The sequence below is a fragment of the Strix uralensis genome, chromosome 1, assembly GCF_047716275.1.
Source record: "Strix uralensis isolate ZFMK-TIS-50842 chromosome 1, bStrUra1, whole genome shotgun sequence".
Lineage (NCBI taxonomy): Eukaryota > Metazoa > Chordata > Aves > Strigiformes > Strigidae > Strix > Strix uralensis.
This window is the reverse complement of record NC_133972.1, coordinates 108817162-108839670: the sequence shown is the minus strand read 5'-3', so window position 1 is coordinate 108839670 and position 22509 is coordinate 108817162. Positions and strand designations below refer to the sequence as shown.

General features: G+C 43.3%; 1 protein-coding gene across 6 annotated transcripts in view; it reads left to right on the top strand.

The window, feature by feature from the left end:
* Window positions 1–260: 260 nt before the first annotated feature.
* The window catches only part of CARMIL1 (capping protein regulator and myosin 1 linker 1), a 196000-nt gene continuing 173751 nt past the window's right edge, over window positions 261–22509 (top strand). For 2 of the 6 annotated variants that reach the window (XM_074876828.1, XM_074876838.1), the window contains exons 1-2: window positions 261–695; window positions 4608–4705. In XM_074876828.1, coding sequence (XP_074732929.1) covers window positions 656–695; window positions 4608–4705 — 138 coding nt within the window. In that variant the 5' untranslated portion in view covers window positions 261–655. The remainder of the gene's footprint in view (window positions 696–4607; window positions 4706–22509) is intronic. The other 4 variants (XM_074876808.1, XM_074876791.1, XM_074876819.1 and 1 more) reach the window with 2 other exon arrangements.

The following is a 22509-nucleotide window of genomic DNA, read 5'->3' as shown; positions in this document are numbered from 1 at the left end:
AGGGCGATGCTCCCGGCCGCCGCCGCCGCCACCCCCTCCTCCTCCTCCTCCTCCTCCTCCTCAGCCGCCGGGTGCTCGGTGGGCGCGGGCGGGCGGCTCCCGGCGGCTCTCGCGAGGTGAGGAGGCCGGGCCGGGGTGAGGGCGCCAGCCCTCCCGGGGCGGGGGCAGCCGCCTCCGCCGCCGCCGCCTCCTCCTCCTCCTCCTCCTCCTCCTCCCGCCCGCGCCTGAGCCGCCGGTGCCGGGCGGGGGGAGCCGGGCGGCGCGGAGCGGAGGGGCCGGCCGTGTGAGGGGCGGCGTGGGGTGGGGGGGGAAGGAGGGAGCCGGCGCGGGGGCCGCCGCGCCTGACGGCTGCCTGCGGGCCGTTTCTCCTCTGGAAATGCCCCTCCTGGCCGCGCCGGCAGCCGGGGGCGTCATGTAGCGCGGAGGGAGCGGGCTCCGCGGGGCGGGAGAAGCCCCTTTCCTCCCTCCTCCCTCCCTCCCTCCTTCCTTCCCTCCGTCCGCGCTCGCCGCACTCCCGCACCGCAGCGAGGCGCCTGCACGGCCGGCCCCCTCCCCCGCCCCGCCGGCTGCATGCCCGCCGCGCCTGGCGGAGGGACGGCGCGCCGCTGAAGCAGCCCCGCCACCGGGCACCCCCCGGGCGCCGGGCAGCGCCGCCATGGCCGAGGAGAGCTCCGACGTCCCCAAAGAGTTGATCGGTAAGGGACGGGGCATGGCGGCGGGGGGGTCCTGGGGGAAGGTGTTGCGGGGGCTGGCAAGTTTGGAGGCCGCCGTGTGCGACCCCGGGCTGCGGCGTTGCCGGTGGGGGGGGTGTGGAGGGACCGGGGGTGGGGAGGGTCTGCGCGTGTCGGTGGAGCCGGGGGCAGCTCCGCGGGGACTGGCTGGGGAAGCCGAGGGGGCGCCGCGGAGGGTTTGGGGGGACTCTGAGGAGGCGCTTGGCCCCGCTGCTGCGTGCGGGGAATGGTCGGGCGGGGGCTGCGGCGGGGAGCGGGGAGGCGGCGGCGGGCAGGGGCTGTGCCCGTGTGGCCCTCCCCGGGCAGCGAGGGGCTCTCCCCGGCCCCCCCCTGCGCCCGCCCTCCGGAGGGGTCTGCCGGGGGTCACCGGGGCCCTGCGGGGGCTGGCAGAGCGCGGTGGAGCTGCCCCGGGCCGTCCGCGCCGGGACTCCCCGCCCGGCCGCCGCGGCAGGTCCTCCCCGCGCCTCAGCCTGGCGGCGCCGGCACAGGCTCCGAGCTGTGGCTCCGGTCGTTGTTTCTTTCGTTTTCCCCCCGGATTTGCGTAGTTTAAGACTCATTTTCCCATGTTGGTGACGAGGGAGCGAGGGTATTTGTAATTAAAGTTTTATGGCCACAAACCCCCATGTTGCATGGTGCACGCTTAGGAAATCATAGGTGATGATGGTAAGGACCCTGAAAATGCTGTCATCGCTGTCGGGGAGCTTTCGATAAATGGATCGTTAACGTGCTGCGTTGGTAACCAGCGTCATTTGGGGGTAACAGGTCTGATGCTCTAGGCCTGGTCCTCAGCCACCTTGCTCAGGCCAAACTTCCTTTGCTTTTAGTTGCAGTTTTGCCTGTTGAAGAGAGATCTAAGGATCTCACCAACATCAGAATAATTTAAAGTGGTGCCTTAATGACAGATGGAAATAGAAATCTGTCAGGCAACAAGGTACATGTTATGTCCAATAGTCTATAAAACCTTACCTGGTTCGTTTACGCTGTTGCATTTCCTTTGATTTTGTCAGTCAGCACTATCGGTGGCAACTGGTTTTAGCATTTGTAAAATATTGGTAAAAATCTGGATGGATGGCTGCAGCTGTCACAGAATTTTTTTTCTGTATAGACAAAATAGCTCTATTTTGCAGTTCTTTTAGTGTGCAAACCATGTGGTTTGCTTTAGTCTATAGCTTAGTACTAAGAAGTGATGAGCTGGGAAGTGTGCTAGGAGTAGCTAGGGTCAAAACCGTGAACTTCTTTTTTTAAAGTGACCAGGCATGTTTGAGGTGCTAACGCATGGTACTTTTTACTCACTGTGGATCTGCGCTGTACTCTAGTGTCGTAGGTGAGGTGTGGTGCATGTTACTGGGAAGAGCAAAGGGAGCATCTTCACACATTCCCTCCTCCCGTGGCCTTGGACAATTTCAAGAATTGCCCCTCAGTCCTGGTGTCCGGCACCCACCCAACTTGCCTTGTCAAAGACTCTTCTGGGGCATGTGGATCTGTTCATGTAAATTGGTTTGATTACTAGCTGTATTTTGGTGTCTGTATGTTAAAATTTAACCTTTTAAATGGGCTTCTTGTAGTAACCCTATGTTTTGAGAACAGGATGAAACGATGTGCCTTAGCACTGAGTGATTGGAGTGTGGAGAGTAAACTGGGGGTAGGAGTGTTTGAGCTGCAGTTTTTGCTCTGTTACTCACTTCCCATGTGACCTTTGTCGTGTCTCGTAGGTCACAGTCTTCAAAAAACCCTCTCTTACTGTTGATTTACCTGGATCTGCTCCTCTGAGGTGTGAGTGTCTGAAGTCTCCAGCACTAGATATGGATGAGCACTTTAAAATATGAGCCTTAAAGTTATGTTTCCATCTCTGAGTCTGAAAAACTACTTTGCAAGTCCACTTGCCACCCAGTGTGTAAGGAAGTGTCCCCAGCCCCATGGGGAATATCAATGAAATCTATATCTTAACTCTTTGAAGAAGTGTTTCTAGCCCTTTCTGGCAGATAGGGCCTTGGAGGGAGCTGACCTGCCGACGACGCTTTGTGGAGTCTCGGGTCACAGGTCCTTTCTCTCCCTACAGCTTGTTGAAGTAAGAGTGCTGGAGCTGAGGGCTTGCAGTCTCACTCCCACTACTGCTGCGTGAGAACTGTAGGACAGTGAAGGGAAGTGGGTCTCCCGATGCGGGCGTCTCAGGAGGAAGTCCCTTGCTAGATGCAGGCACTTGGAGCTGTTTGTGGGAGAGGAGAAATTAAAAGGCAGAGGCTGGGGGTGGAGGGAAAGGAACGGAGATGGCAGCAATATCTTTCCTTCTGTAAGGATAGGGCTTTATGAAAAAGCCTGTGTGGTCAGCTTGCTTCTGGGTTCCCAAGCAGGGACAGAAAGACCAGACTTAGGCATTACCCATGGGAGAGGAAGCCTGGGGAAAAGAGTTCACATGGAGCTGGACTTTCCCCCAGGCTTTGCTTACCTGGCTACTCGGGGAGCTCGCAGCCTGGATCATGACCAAGTGGTTGCCCAGGGAGCCGGCTGCGCTGGCCGTCTGCCATGGAGCTGCCGCGGCTTGGGGTAGGCTTCTCGCCGGGCAAGCCACTAGTACCGAGAAGCTTTTGTTTCCTGATAGGAAAATTAAAATTCCTGGGGAAAACATGCCGATTCTGCAGAAAGAGCTCTTTCTGGTGGAGAGTGTCTCGGACCAGGCGCGTTTCTGACTTGCACACCCTCCTGCCCCGCAGGCAGAATGCTGTGGCCTGGGCTAAACGTCCAGGCTTAATAAATGGCGTGTTGTTTGTGCTAGTACATTCTGACTGCTGGATGAAAATTGTGCAGAAAAGTGCTATACAGAGCACTATAATTAAAAGCCTTAGGAAGAGCCCATTATCTTCAATTTTAGCCTTTAAACTTCAGTGTGCAGGAGGGCAAAGTGTGTGTGTCTGGGGAGGGTGGAGACTTGCCTTTTACAGATGCCAGTTGTAGTGCTGGAAATAGGTTAATGTGTTTAAAAGATTTCTTTCTCATTCCTTTTCTGTGGGGGCTGGGGACTGAAACTTACAGAAGGTGCCAAATTGGCTCTTCTAGGTGAACTCTTCTGTTTATCTCCCAATTGCATCAGTGTCAGTAGTTGTATAAGCTTTCTCATAGGGTTCCCTGTGGATACGTTCCCTTCGGGCTGGGGTACAAACGTTTAGGGGAAAGGCTGGTTCATCTGGTACTTGGCAGAGGTGGTGTATACATGTGTATGCATATACATATTAAAACATTACGGAAATTAATGTAACTTTGGTGTTGGCACGTTGTCGTTGGGACTTGGACTGAGACCAGTGTGTTGCCTTCCACAGCCTCCGCTGCATAGCTGTCAGGCGTTAGTATCTGGAAGTCTGCTTGGTTTGCTTTGCAGCTTAAACGCGCAGAGTGCAAAACGTGCGAACGCTTGTTTTTCCGTTATCTGACCCGTTTAGCCTCCCCGATATTAGCAACAGTGGGCTAAAATTTTTGCAATGCAAGAAGCTAATTTGCTTTAGCAAGCTTTTCAGGTAGAAATGATAGCAAGTGAGGAGTTTGTTGTATTTTCCCAGAGTAGAGCTAAGCATTGCTGGGGCTTGCCTTGGGAATGCTTTTGATGTGTAAGTAGTGCTGGAAAGAAATAGGCAAATTATGTTTAGAATCCTGGCATATGAAATCGATAATCCTATCATTAAATTATTGTGTAGATGACATGCTTAGAAAAGTTGTACTTGTGTTAGGTTATGTTTAGTACTGGTGCATGTGCATGAGATTTCCATGAGTGCAAGCGATTGAACAACGTAGTTCTGGGTCTCCCTGAAAACTTGACAGTGGTGTCTGTTTCCTTCTCATGTTTACATTGAAGGTGTTTAATTAAGGTCTTTTCTTTTATTTCAGAAAGTGTCAGGGATGTTATTGGGAGGAAAATCAAAATTTCAGTCAAGAAGAAAGTAAAGCTGGAAACCAAGGGAGATAAAGTGGATAACAAAATATTGGTAAGTATGATGGAATGACTTTGATTACATATATGAAGGAAGGCCAGTATCTCTTCAGAAGACATTAATTTTGCTCTGGAAGGGTTCTCTGAACTTTGTGTGTGCCATAAGACACACATATCACTTATTTTTCTAGTTTCTTGATAGCCTGCACAGGAAGCTGATGTGCAGGCGTGCACGTGTACACACATGTTATCACTGAGTTATTCTTCAGGGTTTAGAGTATTGTGTTATGGACTGATGCTAAAGCAAGGTATTATTAGAACCTGTTATAAAATAATTTGCTGCCTTTGCTGCTTAGGTTTCCCATTTACATCTGTAGGAATTTTGAGTGGACAAGAAATACAAAATGAAGCATGTAGCATTACTTACCTTTTGGGAATCTTCTGAAGCCGTTAGGTAGCGAAGAGTAACAGTAAAACTGTTGTGCTTTTTGAACTCCGATGACTATTTGTACTTTTTAGTACTCTCTGTTAAGTCATACCTCTGCATTTTAAAACAAATGCTTACTGTGTGGGATCCTCCATTGCCATTCCTAAAACTGTAGTAGAGGAGAGCTCAAATTAATCTCACTTTAAGTATGCTTTCCTGTTTTCTCAAGAATAGTTTTGCTGGCCTCTCTTGATAAGAAGAAAGCTGTGGTAATGAGCTGGTATGCTTACTGTCTTTAATACGTGGATATGCAAAAAGAGATGGAACTTTATTTCTTCATTTTTTTGGATACCTCTCTATCAGAACTAGAGTAACAAATACAAATAACAACAGTGCTGCTATACTATTTTGCAAGATGTTTGAAATTTGAATGCATAATGTCCATATAATGCTATTACATATTTGAAAGTTTCATTGCCAAGACCATTGTTACAGATTTAATATATGTTCCCTCTGCAGATATTCTATTTTGTCTCTAAACCCAGCAACTTATTAATCAGTTCTGAATTCTATTCATAAAGTACATGTTGATTATCCCAGGGCAAAAAGACTGTTGATAATGGTCTGTTTTTCAGTGAGAGCAGCTACTTAAGGAATTTGAAATATTTTCTGCGTAATATCTACCCATGTTATACGTAGCTCCTAGGTTTACAGTTCCTGTTTCCATACTGGAAAAAGGTTGAGTATGTGAATGTTGATTGATTGTCTCTATTTATTTGAAAGCCGTGTTTATAGGGAAGGCTGACAGTTTCACTGAAGCAGTAACACTCAATTGACTTTTTGACTTATACAGAATCATTACTGTTATCGATAGTGGAATATACCGTGGAAATACTGAAATACTGTTGTGATCTGATGGGACCAGAAGTATGTCAAGCTTTGAATTGTCAGTGAGGTTTCTGAGGGATGTACTGCTCGGTGGTAGAATACCTAAATGTGATGACTCATGTTTTTTCTCTCCTAAGCTCTCGGGTGGGGGACTTTAACCTTTTATGACTGAAGAGGTACTGAAAGGGAGGGAACCTGCTTAAGGGGTTCACAAGTTAGGGAGCAGTTTTTGTGTGCATGCATGTTGTCTTCAGAGCACTGGATAAGTTTTACGGGGATGAATTGCTGAAGGGGGTATTGTCTGGTAGAACCATTTGTTCTTTGATGCAAAAATGCAGAGGATTTATATTAAAGAAAAAAAAAAGAATACTTTCATGGTTAGAGAAATTGACTGTTGACTATCAGGATTAGATTTTGTTTTCTCTTCCACAGAGGAAAACTGCCCTATGTGAAGCTGGACAAATCACTAATGGCATTTTTTTAACAATGTTTCTCTAATTATATGTGTGTATCTTTATTTTATGTGGGTTTTTTTGCAGAAGTGCTCAGTGTTGTCTGTGTCAGAGGCCAGTGGAGACTGTGGTTCCTTTTGAGGATGCAGAGCTCTCTGAAATGCAGAGTGCTCTGAAAAACAGGATACCAGCCACAGCTTAAGTTGGATACCTCAAATTAGTGGAGACTTTTTGGCCTCACTGTCTCTACATGCTCTCATTTCTTATCTGTAAAGTAGAGGAGATATACCCTCCTCTCTTCAAAAGAATGATGCTGAAGATAAATAATTTTGTTTTAGAAATATGTAGGTGCTTAATGCACCACAGGGAAGCTGCCAGCAAAATTAGGAATTTTTGTACTCCAAGCTGGGACTTAACAGTATTCAGTAAATAATGCATATGGCTGCATTCTGACCAGGGCACGTAAAACTGAATGCTGAATTGCTATAAGTGAGTGTGTCAAACTGAATGCTGAATGAAATGTTGGCGGCAAAAGCAATGTAGTATTTAAAGACTGTATCCTTAAGTGCGTGCACCAGAGGATTCAAATGTGATTGCATGGACAATCTTCATGCCAGCGCTCCTCCACTACTGAGAGCTTAGTTTTGAAATGTTAATGTTCTTCTGAGCAGTCTCTTGAGTGCACGTGTAGCAGTGAATTGTTTTGAGATTTCGTTTTAAATTTTATTAGTAGTTGGGTGTTTATAAGCAAAATAAGCATGCATTGGGTCCAGCACTTAATAAAGAGAAAATACCAGTTGTTCTCAGTCAAGCTAACCTCCAGAGCTGTGGTGGAATGCTCTCAAGGTTTTAGAGGAGGTTGATCACAGAGGTTGGCACTGAGCCCTGGCACCCAAATCTGTGCTTTAATTAAATGATCTCTCATCCTTCCTTCCTAGGAAAATCAGGCAAAATCAGTACCACTTTGAGAAAGGGAGACTATTTAAAAATGACTGCACTTGGCAGGTAACTATAAAAACACTTGACCTCTGGCCCTGTTGTTCACAGTGTATTCAGGGTGCAGAGTACTAGAATATGGATATTACCATCTATTTAAGTCACTCTAGGAAATTCCTCTCATAATTAAGATGGAGATTGGAAGCTGAGACTAAAGAAAAAACAGTGCAAAAACCCTGGTGTTGCTTGAACTAAGGTCCCAATGTTAAACTGATGAAATCGATGGATAAAGACCATGCTTGCCTTAAGGTGCTTTAGGATCTCAGCTTTGGGTGCCAGAGATTGGAAATTATAACTAGGAGTTTTGTTGTAAATCAGATTTTTTTGCAGTCTGCACAATGAGTTTGCTGCCTCCAGTAATCTCAATCTGTAGTTGCTTAGTTTTTCAATTAGTCATAATGATGCAAGCCAGTTAACATGGCGAGCTGCTCAACTGCCTCTGGTCTGCTGGTACCAGGTCTCAGGTGTGCAGGCAGCAAACTGATAGCCAATCCTGAAAAGGCAATAACCAGCTTGAATGGGCAGAAGATCAGTCCTCCACCAATAAGGGCCAAACCTCAGCCTTGTCCAAGTCACCTTGGCAGCTTTGCTCTGCTAAAGTATCATTAGGGAGAGCGAGGAAACACCCAGGCGTAGAGGAATCCTTGAAAGGCTGCAGAGGAGGAACTGCCCCACGGGGTGAGGGGGAAAGGCATCACGGGGCTCCCTGGCAGGCCACAGTCCCACCATGATACACCCAGTGGGACTGGGGGTGGTAGCTGGGGACAGCTGTGCTTGGTGGTTGCTGGCAGCACTGTAGTGCTGAGACAGACCCAAGGTCAAGCTGGACAGTAGGGTTGGTGGGGGAGGCTCAGCTGGGAAAATGGCCAAGTGCAGGTGTAGCTGCAGCATTGCTCAGGCTGGTGCTGGAGCTCTGGAGAAATATGGGGAGCTCCAGTCAAGGCTTCTTCCAGGTCTTTGGGTCACATACCCGTGCCATGTTGGGTACAGGCAGCCAGACTCTGACAGGGCACTTGGGCAGGCTGGCCCAGCGAGCTTCATGTGGCCTTCAGTCAGAGGCAGAGTGCTACTGCAGGAGCGGACCCCACTGTGTTTGACTTCAATATGGTTCTCGTAGCCATAATCTTACTGGGTTAAAATAGATAAAGGCATCACTCTTTTGTAATCAGTGGAGGATTGCTTTGGTTTTGTGGGATTGTTTTGTTTAAACCTGGATTCTTATGAGGATGAGATTTAAGGCATCATGCTGAGTGGCTGCCGTGTTCCTCCTCACACTGGCAACTTCTGACCTTCTCTCTAGTTTCAATTTAAGCTGATGTGTATGCAGAGGTCTCGGTTGTAATGATAATAGAACCAGTTTGAGGAGGCCGGGAAAGGCAGTCAGGAAAAGAAGAGAAACTTTTTTTACCTACTCCCTCCCCTGAAGGCCCCTCCTTTTGGTAGCATAAGGGATGGGGCAGAATGCCCTGTCCATGAGAGAGATTTATATTGTTTGTTGTGTGTGTGTGTGTTTTTTTTTTTTTTTTTAACCCAGAGGCCTCAGTGATTATTAGATTATCACCTGTAGACAAACCCCTGTAGGAAACCTGGCTTCTTAATTTTTGGTGTTTGTGGTGCTGCTTTTTTCCCCTCAAAATAGCCTAGGTATCTGTAAAGCATTTTGCTGAATATTTCCCATTGCAGTTTCTTCCTATCAGCTTGATTGTAATTAGTAGCAACCATTGAGAAGTTGAAATTGTAAGATCAAGGCAATACGTTAAATACATCTGACCAAGTCATTATGAAATAACTGATGTTTTCAGGAATGGTTCATGACAGGCCAGAATTCAGGATTCCTCTTACTTTTTGTTTCTTTACTATTAATAAAAGAGAATACTCCTAGACTAGTTGCTTTTGAGATTAGATGAAGCTGACCTGGGTTTTTTTGCTTTGTTGTTGTTGGGTTTTTTTTTTAATGTTTTCCTAACCTTAAGGCCACAGAATAGTGTGATGTGATGTAGTGACCAACAGCACTTTATTAGGAAGTCCCGTTGGGGAATCTCTGTTCCACTGCTGCCCCAGATCATTTACGTTCTCTTTGTTAAAATATCACAGTGCTACTTCTGGAACCAGGACAGTTACTTTGACAGGTGGCTCTCCTTAAAATGTACTGTATGCCCAACATGGATTCACTGGAATTAATTTGTATGTCCTTTTCACTTTCTTTGGGACATACGTTTCCATGGGCTTTTAAAACAAATTTTTTAGTTGACTCCTGTCAAATAGGTTTGTATTTGTTCTGTGCACATGGTCTGAGATTTCATGTTCTGCTTCTAAAGACTCACGAAGACTGAAATTCTATTTGAAAAAAAAAATAATCTATCCGTATTTACTTTTAAAGGAGCAATTATGGCCATCTTGTGCACTGTCCATGTGGCTTTTGAATTCTGCTTGAACAACCTGGCTGACTGTACTGAAGCAGCTGAGAAAAGCTTGCATGAGCTGCTGTATCTGTTCAGCTGTAAGGGTGGCAGTCTCCGAGTGGAGGCAGTAATATTTTGCACTGCCAAAACTATTTTGGGATTAAAGGCTCTGTCACTTGTTTTTCATTGCTCATCTTTTGTCTCGATCCATCCATAATATTCTGTTCAAATAGAGATGAATTTCTCTATCTAGGTGCAAATGTCTTGCCTTAAAAAATATGCACTAGTATTAAATCATGAAGAGCATGAAACTCACAGGGTTGTCCAAGGTTAGTTTTACATAAAATGTGTGCAATCTTGCACATTATATCATGACAGCTGGTGTGTGATAATGTTAAATATGGACATTCTTTTAAAATAATGGTGTTTCCTCTTCCCTGCCCAGAACATTGACTGTTATGACATATATCTTAAGTGTGTGTTTATGAAGATGAAAGGAAGTAGGTGTTGGTACATCCGTCGTGTCAGGAAATCTAAATGAAGTGAGGTAGAGTAATCAAAAAATACTTATATGTGAAAATGTGTTTTAATACATTTACAAGGCGCCTCTTAGAAAACAATTGAACTGTGGCCAATAAGATTGCTCCAGAAAACTGAAATAATAAGAGTACTGCTGGAAAGAGAATTTATTAATCCAGTTATGCAGTTGTATATAGTCCCAAAATAGGAACTGTTTAAAAGAAAATACTTGTTTATGTGCAAATTTTACTGAAATCTATGCTTATGTTATACGCTGATCTATAAGGTTACTTTTAACTGGTGGGAAGATCTATGAATTTAGCATTCTGATGCTGTGATAGTGCATGCAAATGTTGAAATACCCTTTGAGATGTTTCCACTTCCAGGAGGGGAAACTGGCCATCAGTGGAATTAACCAGTCTGACAGGAATACTTCTCTCTTCTTTGGGTTGCTGGGGTTGGGAATTACTTTTCTTTCCTCAATTTCCACTTCCAGTTCCTACTTGCAGTTGTTCTTTTCCCCTTCCCCTTCCTTATTTCCCACACCCAAAGCATCAGTTGCAGACAGAACCTTGTCTTCTGTTTAAATCGGTGTTGACACACTTTTTACAAATAAACTCTGAGGCGCCTTTCCCTCAGGTCTGTCTGCATTGAGGGTAAGCTCTAATCTACTCACTTAATTAAATTTGCCGTTGACCGAACAGAAACAATCCTCCTTCTCTGGCTACCCAGGCAAAATGTAGATTTTCTACAGTCCTGGCACTTTTGTGTCCTTTTGAGTGTAGCTCTGCCCAAGAGTTGTATGTTTTGTTTGACACTTGGTTGAAGCGCAGAAGATTTCTTGCATGTTGATATTCTTTTTATGCTTTGGGAGGATAATATAACCATTACATTGGAAGAGCAGCTTGCTTGCTCTCCCCTTCTTTAGTTTTGGGCAACTGGTACACGTAGGGAAAGGTAAGAAAAGGTAACTTGTCTTTCGGTGTCCTGAAAGTACATGCCTTTGTTCTGCCTGGTACTTTGCATGTGCACACCGACCTGCGGGCATATATATCTTTATCTGGGCTCTGGAAGGAGGAAATGTAAAGATTATCTCACTCTTAGCGGCTTCAGGTTTTCTGTTCCCAGCTCTAACAGCTATCAGGAAAAAAGGAGTGGTGGGAGGCAGGAATCCACTATGGTTCTGAATTGTTCATGGGGTCTTTCCTTCTGTCAAGTTTTCATAACGCAATTAGAAACTTTTTTTTTTTAAAACTGTCACACTCTTTCTACTTCTTTTGCTGAATATGTAAAATGTACCAATGTGGTTTGCTAATGTACGTTTGTTTCTAGAGGGCCTGACTCCCTGCCACCACTATTTGTGAATGGAGCCTCCCTAAGCAAGGATTTTTCTATTTTTTTTTTTTTTTCTTTCGTGGCTTGTTTTGTCTGCCTGAAGATACTTTTTCTAAGAAAAGACTTCTCACACAGGGAATGTGGTTCACTTCATTGTAAGTGGTGAGGAGGAGGACGCAATAAGCTTGAGAAAGGCACAAGGGCTGCTAATTGAAAAGTTAGTGCAGCGTACTGTGAAAAATGCTTCTTGTTGCTCAGAGCCCTTCAACCATTGTTGTGGTGGAAAAATTGGTGAATGTCATTGATTAGTCTGATTATTAAAATTCTTACTTTGGATCACCTACAATTCTGCTTCATTTTTTTCTCATGGTGGTGGTAATTTAGTTCTGTGTAAAGTAATTACAGGCCCAGGATGTAAAATGATTCTTTAAATGTAACTGCTGCTAACTGTGCTTTGTACTGCTACCGGAGTCCCCAAGCTGATTTCTGCCCTTGTTCCTGTCTAATTTCTCCTTGTTTCTGGAACATCCGCTCTGTCAACTCACGAGTGATATCTTTTTGTTAATGATAACTTCCCTAATTTGATCATTTAAGATGACAAACTATTATGATGAAAACTTAATTATAAGAGCCAGAGTCAACACTCCTGAAACAGACCTAACCAAATTAATTGGCCTGCTGGGTGAGGGAAGAGCTACCCTGGCTTGGAAAGTTGGGATAGCAGAATAAGGTCCAAATAGCCGCAGGATGCGATTTTAACGTTAGCAAACCAAAACAAGTTTCTGCTGGTTGGTGCAAAGTTTGGAGAAGTTGCATCACTGGCGGTGAGTGTGGGAGAGGTGTTTACCTGGCCCCGTGGGTGCCAGGGCAGCGGCTTCTGGGAGAGCGATGGATAGGTGGGGTTTTAGCAAAGGGGAAGGCTTCCCCCCTCAGCCAGTGTTTTCTCATTGTTATAGTACTGTTACTCCTCAGGGGGCTTTGCAAATGAATCCTGACAGCACTCTCCCCTCTGAACAAATACAAATTAAAAGGGTCCATGTGTCCGTGTGAGGCTAATGCAAAGGTGCGTGCAGGATAGAAACTGTGAGCAAGTGAGGAGCAGTTCTTACTTGGACAGGTTATGTTTCTGGTTCTTCTTTGCAAAGTGACTGTTATTGGAGAAAAAAACAAAAACAACAACTTGTGGGTTGGGCTTGTGGGTGCTGGACATTGTGCAGCTTATTTCCTTGTCTGACAAGTGGTGTTTGTATCCCTACGTACAGTAGAAGGCCTGTGTGACAGCAGGATGGCCTTCAGAAAGCGTGTATGTGAGGATGGGAAACAGAAGGGGAGAGGCTGGGTCTATTTTCCCCTTAGGATTTCTGTCCTGCATTGCTTTCTCAAGCGGTGCTTGTTTCTGTGCTTTTTAGATAGATTGATAACTAGATTTAATTTTTTTCCCCTTTCTATAGTTAAAGCAGCAGTTCGCCTGTGACGTTGTCAGCGGTGTGGTTGGGATGTCTGGGAGCACTCTAATAGCCAGGGCTTAGGAGGCTGAGGTCACTCAGAGCAAGCCATTTCCATTTTGTGCTCCTGAGTGCTTGCAAGATGCTTGCCAGAGGCATGTCTTTATGGAATAAGCACTTCAGGTACATGTCTCTTTTTCTGAACACATCCTCTGATTGAACAGCAATCCTCCCCTTGTACCTAAAACTTTGACAGATCACTGCTTTTGTAGAGCTTCGTGAAATTTTGAGGATTTGAGCTAAGTTATAGATACCTCCTTGTGCTTGGGGCCTGGGAGGAAAGCAAGAAGGTGATAGAGCTCCTGCAGAGCAGTTTCTACTCGAATCTGATTAGGGGAAGTGAATGGCTGTTGACCCTGATATGAATTGGGAGATGGGGCACTGCTGTGTTTGTTCAGGGTCGACCTTTGAATGAAAGGGCTTCTCCCTCTCTGCCTTCAAGGCCATTAGCAAGACCGAAACTATTCATACAAGACTAATGATAAAAGAGAAGCCTTTCAGAGGCTCATGTCTTAACAAACACTTGAGCCTGGTGCTTAAGAATGATACCATCTTATAGCCGTGCATGTGAGCTTCTACTCCAATGCAGAGCTCAAGGAGCCTTAGGTAAGAAGCAGTGAAGGTAGGTGGATACAGATGTTTGGGTTTTCAGTGCAGCCAGCTTTAGCTGAAGATCTTCTCTTCTGGTGTTTACAATGTTGCTGGAAAATATTTGAAGAAATACTAGCTTTGTTAGGTACTGATGCATTGATGAGTAATAATTTCTGCTGTCTTGCTAAGTTTATTCATATCCCAAATCTAAAATATGTATTTTATATTATTATTATTTTAAAAAACATAACATGGAAAGTGTATTTTAAATATAACGAAGCAGTTTTCTTGAGAGTATCACTGTTCACGTCTGCACCTTGCAAGTGTCAGAAAAGCGCTGTGTTTGGGCTTTGGGCTTTGTGTGCTTTCATCTCAAGAAGGTGCTGAAATGCCTGCATTTTTTGTAAGCATATTGAGGTATGCTGTGTACAGTTGTTGCACACTCTATGGGTACCTTTATGCTCCCTTTCCTACCTTTTCATCTCCCTCTTTGCTGTCCTTCCATCTTCTCTGCTTCAGCAAGTCCCTGAAAACTTTCCTGTGTATAGATTACTGTCAGGACTTGGGTTTGCTTTTTAGTCTGCTCCTTCTCACACTATTGTCCCTGTTTTCCCAACAGCATATTCCCCCACTTATGTTTCCCTTCCTTACAGAGATAATACAAACCTCTCCAAAGACCTGCAAATATGGGGATGATAGAAAATAATGCTGCTATGCTAAAAAGTGTGGATGGCTGCCATAAACTTACTCTGTATACAATTTTACCTGATCCTGCTAGCTAGGTTCTCTGCTTCCTTGTTCTCTGATTTCATCAAAATCTATGCTACATCTATGTTATTTGTGTCATGGAAGCAGTTTGGTTCATGCTGGGCATTACGGAGCTGTAAGTATAATCTGGCTTTAGGTTCCTTCCACCTTTCCCAAAGCAGCTTGCTTTGGTTAAAAACCAACAAAACCCAAAACCAACAACAAAACCCAAAACAATTGCTAGCATTTGAACAGAATGCTGTGCAAATTATGCTTGTCCTGAGGGGAAGCAAGGTAGTACAATGGATTCACTTCCATTGCTCTCTCCATCTCTCTAAGTAGATGAACTGTTGGGCTGAAAAAAGGGAAAATGTAAAAACAAAACAAGAACTGTAGTGTAACGTGTCAATTTAAATGCAGTTAGCTGATGTGGATAGTGCCAGAGCAGTCTAAAAGATTGTAAAATAGCTTTAAAAGGGTTTTGTCTGTGAATACAATGGTGTGTTACCCAATTTTTATGGTTTTCTTTCTGCTTTGGGAAGACATCTAAGAGATTTGACTCTGCCTTTGAATTTAACTGTATTTTAGGTAATCTGTATTATTTCCCTCACAAACGATTTCAAAGCCACTTTTCTACCATTTACTTGCTTAGCTATACCATGTTGGCAAACTGCAGGAGAAACTGAATGCTGACTCTCTTAGGCTTCTATGTAGGTATGTCAACTAAAGTTTGGAAAAGTTGGTTATCTGGGGAAGAGTGTGTGTTTAATCTTTAGCCAAATGCCAAGGAAAGTCTTCAGGAGTAGCCTAATACAGCAGGGACGTATGTTTTGTTTCAGTTGTAAATGGTTGCTGGTTTTTTGTCTGCACTGAATACTACTTAACATGGTAAGATGTGCAGGTCTCAACTCTTAAAAGTTGCATTTCAAATTAGAAAGATTTTAGGTTATTGCAGGATTAATGCTAACACTGAAAACACACTGCCTTTTTACCCTCTCGTTGTTAAACTATGATCTTTGTCAGCTGGCAAAGATTTCTTAAACTTAGTAAACACTTATTGTAAGCCTTGGAAATATTTTTTTCCCAGTTAAATATTTTGAAAACGTTTAGCGAAAAATACAAACCCTAAAGATGAGTTAGTTTCGTCTGATATTTCCAGTGTAATGCTATCCTTTTAAAGTATTTCCAGTAACACTATTAGATGGATCTGCTGGTTTTGTATGTGCGTGAAATTGTGTGAAATTAAAATCCTGCAGGTTTTTGTATGGTATTAATTTATCACAATGTAGCCTTAATGCAATTTTAGTAGGTCTTTGTTCAGTCTGAGTGGTTAAGTCCGCCCAAAATACATTATTCTTCTCTCTTATTTTTTCCATTTTTTTTCTGTTTTCTTTTTCTATTTTTATCTTCCATTGTTTATTTTAGAATATTCTTTATGTTGTTTTTCCTTTTTGGAGCATCTGTTTACACTCACCATAAAGAAAATATTGCAGACAACTGTTTGAAATCAAGGCTGGCCTTAAGGACATACGCATAATTGAAGGAAACATTCGCAAGTCACCTTCTCAGCCTCGCCTTTCACCTCTGTAACTGCTCCAGTCTTCCACTGCTCTCTGGGACAGGATTCATATGGTGCTGTTGGTCCCTTCAGCCAGGATCAGCATTAAGCTTGGTGGAAGGGGTTAGTGAATTGTTTGACACGCAGAGCATTAGGGTCCTCCTTTCCTCTGCCTTCCCAGGTGCTGCCTGCTTGGGAACCAGAGCTGCCTGGTGATAATGCTCTCTGCCTCTGAGTAAATGCAGTGGAGTGTCAGGGTAGCTTAGATCCTAATGAGAGGAGGAATACTATCGTGCTTTTACCTTGAGGTGTGTTGCAGAGAAAGCTTTGCTGTGGAGTAGCCCGTGTATTGCAAGGTCGCAGCATGGCCGTTCCTTGTGTAACCTTGTTCGTGTGCCAGAGCCCTGGTGAGCTGGAAGAGACTGGGCCGCGCTGGAGGAGGAGGTGTCTCTGCTTGCACAATTCCTTCTGTAATGCTAGACCTCTCTTTTGCTGGATGCACGAATCTGCTTGGTGCACCGCTTGACCTCAGAATGGTGGGAGGAAGGGATTCACTAGCTGTACTGCTGCTTTCAGTGCACGGAAGAATGAGAGTAAGGGAGTTGTATCAGAGGGACTGCTTGCCCTCGCCAGCCATTTCACCGTACACGTTCTGTGAGGGGGCAGCCTCAGAAATGTTTTCCCAAGTCATCTTCACCTGCTAATTTTTAAGTTTGATTGATAATATGTCTAAAAAGCCTCACCTTGTGCAAAAGGGGATATACAACCTGACAGCAATGGCAAAAAGGAGTAACTTTCTCCACCTCCCTGTGTCACTGTTTCTGAAGTGGTAATAGCAGCTTTTCCTGGAACATAAAGAGGAAGAGCTGGCAGAGACATGAGACTCTCAGTCAGAAGCCTGGCAGGAATTAAGCAAGCTGCTTTAGTTGTTCTTGTGTTTTTGTGTTCTCTTGAAGTGTATTTTTTTCCATGGAGCAGGCAAAGGGAATGGTTATAAATACCAAATTCACTGGGCTTTGGTAAAGTTCTTGGTAAAGTAATTTGAGATCCTGTTCATACATTTATTTATTTATGCCATTGCAGTTATCTTTAAAAGAAAAGTTGTTGTAATATCACAAATTGCATAGGTTTTGTTTCTGTAGTTTCTTGTGGCGTGTGTAGCAAATTGAGAGAGGATTGCAGAAGTGTTTTAAAATACATGAGAGACTTGCTATAGTGCATGGATGTTGCTTACCTCTCCCTCAAAACTGTTTCAAGCTGTGCATTAACCTTGAGGTCCAGTTCTCTGAATTAAGATTTATTATATTAAAATATGCTGAGAAAATCCTTAAAACAGGTACGGTCCAGATGCGTCTTTCGGAAGCTGTCTGAGTTGTTTGGTACAGTGTGGTTCTTACCACCTAGTATCTTGAAGGACACTGAGTAAGTTGGGTAATTGACTTTACGTTCATGGATATTGGATGACCTTTCCTCAGGGAGCAGAGTGGTTTTCATAATTGACCTTTGGATAATCTGATGGCATTGTCTAAGAGAACAAACAAAAAAAATGTGGTCAGGTGGAATTTGTCTTGTCACGTCATTTAAACTTGGGTGGTAGAAACCCATTAAACACCGATCTGTTACATTTTTTAGGCTTTCTGAATAACCCATCTGTACTGTTATGTTGAACTGTATCTACTTCTACTAACATGTACTGAGATGTCACCAAAACCTGATTTTGGTTTCCTAGCTGTAATCTCTCATGGTATATGTAGAGCGCATACCCAGGTGGGTGCCTTTTTGACCCCGCACTTGCAGGGTGAAGAGTGGATTGGATTGTCCTGTTCAGAGCTTCTTGCACAGCCTGAGGATTAGTGGATCTATTGGTGCATGGTGGAGCCAGGGCAGTTGGACTAGGCATTAGGTTAACGCTTAGGGCATTGTGGATGCATTGACATGAGGAAATTGAGTATCTGGGTTACAGCAGCCTCCGGCAGTAGTGTTAAGCTGCTACTGTAAGAAAAATACTTTTTTTTTTTTTTTTTTTTTTTTAAATTCCCCTGTAATGGAAAATATGTCCTGAGCTGATTTTAGCATTACACAGAGGTAAAAATTCATAGTGGTTTGCAGTTATCACTATACCAGTGTGTGGTAAGGTTGCTTTCAAGCATCTGTAATGGGGATATTGATGTTTTTCCATTCCTGTAGGCTGAGTTCATGTGTAAAATGAATGTTAAGCTTTTAAGCGTGTTTAATAATCAACCCTTCCATGAACATATACCAATGCATATAATGTTGCACAAAATGATGCTTTAGATAGGTCTGCGACTTAAAGACCCAGTTTGTTATATATTGGCTAATATATTGCACACAGATTATATAAATTTCAAAGATGTTATACTCTTATTTTAAGGTCAGTAGAGTAACTGAAACAAGAGGCAATAAAATCAAATTGGAGCCCAGCATGCTGCTTCTTGCATCAAGATGATATTCAAGTTGCTAAATGTGTTTTTCCCCAGACAGAGAGTGCATCTGTGGATTCCGCAATGCCCATTTGTTTCAGCCTGAGCACACTCCTCTGTTGACACTTGCTGTGAAATACCATAGCCTGGTTCACCTTCTGTGCTGCTGAGTTCTTGTAGCTTTATCTGCTTCGTTTATTCATTATTAAACGCATGCTTTCTGCTTGACAAGTGCTATAAAATCCCTTTCACTGTGGCTGAACCCAAGAATCTCCACTGAGAGTCTAGAAGGGTTATTAATTTTTTTTTAATGCAAATACTATGCATTTCTACTTGCCACTGAAGTACTCTTCAGACCAGACTACTTAACAGGCTGGTAGATTCTCTCCATCCTGTTCTTTAAGCCAGGTAGTCATGTAAAAAGGAAGTGCTAGATTATTCCAGATTTCTACTGAAAACCGGAACAAGAATATCTCATGCGTTTGAAAATGTTTCTAGAGGTCTGATAATATATTAGGTCTACATAAAAATGAATGCTCATACTATGTAGTCTATGTGTTGTTTTAATTTTAAAGTAACTCAGTTTAGACATCCAGTGTTAAAGTTTTTTGACTTAAGTTTTATGATCATTTGAGAACAACAAACAAATCAAGGCTTTGGGTTTCCTTCCTAAGCTCTATCTTGTGTAAGCACTGGCTTGTCTTTCAGTTCTTCTTAAGCATGTTCTGACTCATTTTTATTACATTATATTTTATTTATCCTTTCTTAGATGGGCATTCCAGTATTTGGGAACTATAAATATACCTGATGCTAATCTAGGACATCAGCTTTTCCTCTAAAAGGAGAAGAACAGAGTTAAGCACTAGATCTTGGCTTGATAAGAAGGTATCTTTCCAAATACAGGGTTTTTGGTTCTGATTCTTCTTAGAAAATATAGCCATGGTAGATTTTAGCTCCATCTTCACCTGTGTGTATTTATTTGTTTGCTTTGAGAATAACCAATCTGGGACTGTAAGGTTCTTTTTCTTTAAGATTCACCTCCTGGGTCAAGAGAGATAGCCTCCAGACTTCTCAGCAGTGACCTGGGACAGCAGTTTTGCTGGCAAGATAGCTAACAGTGGAAGAGCTGACTCTTCCCTTAGAAAAGAACGAAGAAGCATGTGTGAGACTGTCTGAAGAATATTTCAAAGAAAGGCCAGGGAGAGTGAGATCAAGGCCAGAGGAATTACCCAAACTGAGTGAGCCTTCCTCTTGCTTTCTGTACTTGACAGGCTGCAACTGTGAACCTTGTCCTCCACACAGCAGAAGGCCTGGAAGGAAAGGCATAATTTTTTCTCAGATTAGGGATCAACTAGTGTTTCTCTAATTAAGCGAACAGAAGCTGAAGAGAAAGTGATGGAGCTCACGTGGCTGTGTGGAACTTGATCAGTCTACATGTTAAATGTTTTAATGGCCATTATTCGTAAAGAATTCCAAGGAATTGAGCCTTCCCATGCCTCAAACTCGTGGGTTTTATCTGGTCTCAACTGTGATCATCTTAGCTGTCCTGTAGGTTTACTCTTATATCTGTCCAAAGTAGCTGGTGATATTTCATAGGGTAGGCCATGAGCATGGCAGGTAGTGTGCAGGTCTCCTCAAAATACTCTAAACTAAGCTGGGTACCAGAAGCCAGTTTCTTCTGAGTAGTAGGCTCTTGGTCACCCATCCAGTGTTGAAATGGTGGGATAATTCTATCTGGGTCATAGTATCTCCTCAGAGGAGAGATACTGGATTCCAGGATAAGTGTGCAGCTGAGGACCCAGATCCCTGCTAAATGTATAGTCAGTACTGGTTTAGCACCACATGTACCACTCCCTCTTTCTACTAAAGAATGCTGTTTCAGTGCTATAGGTGCGGTTATCGGGTGCAAGCTCTTCCTTTTCAGTAACACTGGATCTACTTAAATGCTTCGTTTCCAAGGCATGGGATCAAATTTTCCTTTTAGTGTTAGTGCTGCAAAATGCATGGAAGTGGTGGGAGTGCTAATTGGAAACAAGTGTGTCATCTGCAATGAATAAATAATTGGATAAATTTGTATCCTTACCTCCTCCGTCTAGTTATGTTTACAAAAATGCCGTGGTGTTTGTTTTCTAGGTGGGTTTAACACCATTACTTGGAAATCTCAGACAGATGTGCAGGGCTCACTGTTCAGAGTCTTGAGTCTGGTTTATTGTGTATTTATTTTAATGTTTTTTCCACACCCAAACTTGCAGATACTGGAAGCATTTCTGGTCTGAATATTAATGTTTGTCTCCTATGAAGACTCATGGGGGTGAAGCCCCACTATCATTTCTGTGGGTGCTTTTTCAGTAAAGCTTTGTTTCTTGAACATTTGTGGAAGAAGTGAGTGCTTGTGTGAGAATGTTAGCCTATGGCTGTTGGTGCTTGCTGAGAATGGTGTGTGGTTGTTGGCTTAGCCTTGCTCTCTAAAAACTGCTTTACTAAGGTTTCTACTGCTTTTCTTCTGTTCTTTCTGCCTTTTGTTGTTTTTTGGGAATGACTGTGAACAAAGCTAGACTTGAAAATAAACCCCCTTTTTGGTTTTGATGTTTGTTTGTTTGTTTTGTTGTTGGTTTTGGTGCTTCTGATGTCTGACCACATAATGTTGTATCAGAGTACATGAGGACAGCATTAATGCTGAATTACAGTGCATTTTAGCTGTTGTGTTTATGGGTGAAGAGATAGAAAGTTGAGACCTGTCATGCAAACATTTATAACAGCAGTTTCTAGTGACAGAAAGCCAGAAGGAAAATTTGTTACCTCAGGTCATATTGACAGGGGTGTCTGCTGTCCCACTCATTTCTTTGGATTTAATGGTAATGAAAATGCCTGAGCAGTATATTGATAACTGAGTGAATGATAAGTATGATTAATTAATAGCATTAAATACTTAGGTGCAGATCTATAAAAACCTCTAGCCAGCAGCATCCAATAATCAAGTGGGGTTGTCAGTTTACCGTAGCCATCACATAAATCATTTGTATGCCCATTCATGCTGAGCATGTACCGTGGGTCTTCTCCCACATCCCCAAACCAAGACAAATCAAATCAATGGGGTTTTTTGTCCCACCAGATTGAAAAGGTGGTTATCTGTGTGGACTGAGGGGGATGATTTAATGACAGGGGATAAGATCTTGAATCCTGGAGTCATAAATGATGCTGGGATCTTTCAGCAGCTGTCTGTTTTCATAAGAAGGCAGACTCTTTTGGAAAGGCTCCACTTTGCAGCTGGGAAAACATATCAAGCAAAAATGCAGTTTGAGTTGGGCTTGACAAACGGACTCTTTTCTTAAAAATTATTTTCCTTTCAACATCATCTCTGTGCTCAGATCGTGTAAGTGACTGCAGTGTAGTTCTGGTGCTTCCCAGTTTGTGCTTCCTCAGTGAATTCCATGCGATAAGCTCCTGGACAAGTGTCTTTGCAGTGCAACTTGGTGTCCTTGAACTGTATGATGAGCTGTGATATCCTGGGAAGTTTGAGGCAGACGTAGCCACTGACTTGGAGAAATAAATAACAACCTATAGTTAAAAAAATTTCTCTCCCACACTAATATAGGCTTCTTCTGTGTTTTCAAAATGCTAATATTTTTTGAGATCTATATAATTTGCTTCCACATTATAGCAAACTAAGTATATTACAATATATTTGTTATTAAAGGGAAAAACAACCAGAAGGGAAATGTCTCAGAGTCTCTGACTCTAGGGAATATCACCTGTAACTGAGATGTGAAGCTCTTCCCTGAAGTGAAACTCCATGCAGGCAGATTTATTGTTATTAAGTAGAGGAAAAAACATATTGTGAGGCAACACAAGCATTGAACAGATTTTAATAAATACACAGTATGCAAGGACAAGAAAAAATATTTATAGTATTACAGGTCTGCTAATTTTTCAAATGACCTTGAAAATATGCAAGTGCAGCTGTTCTTGTTAAATTAATGTGAAAGGATGCTTCTTAG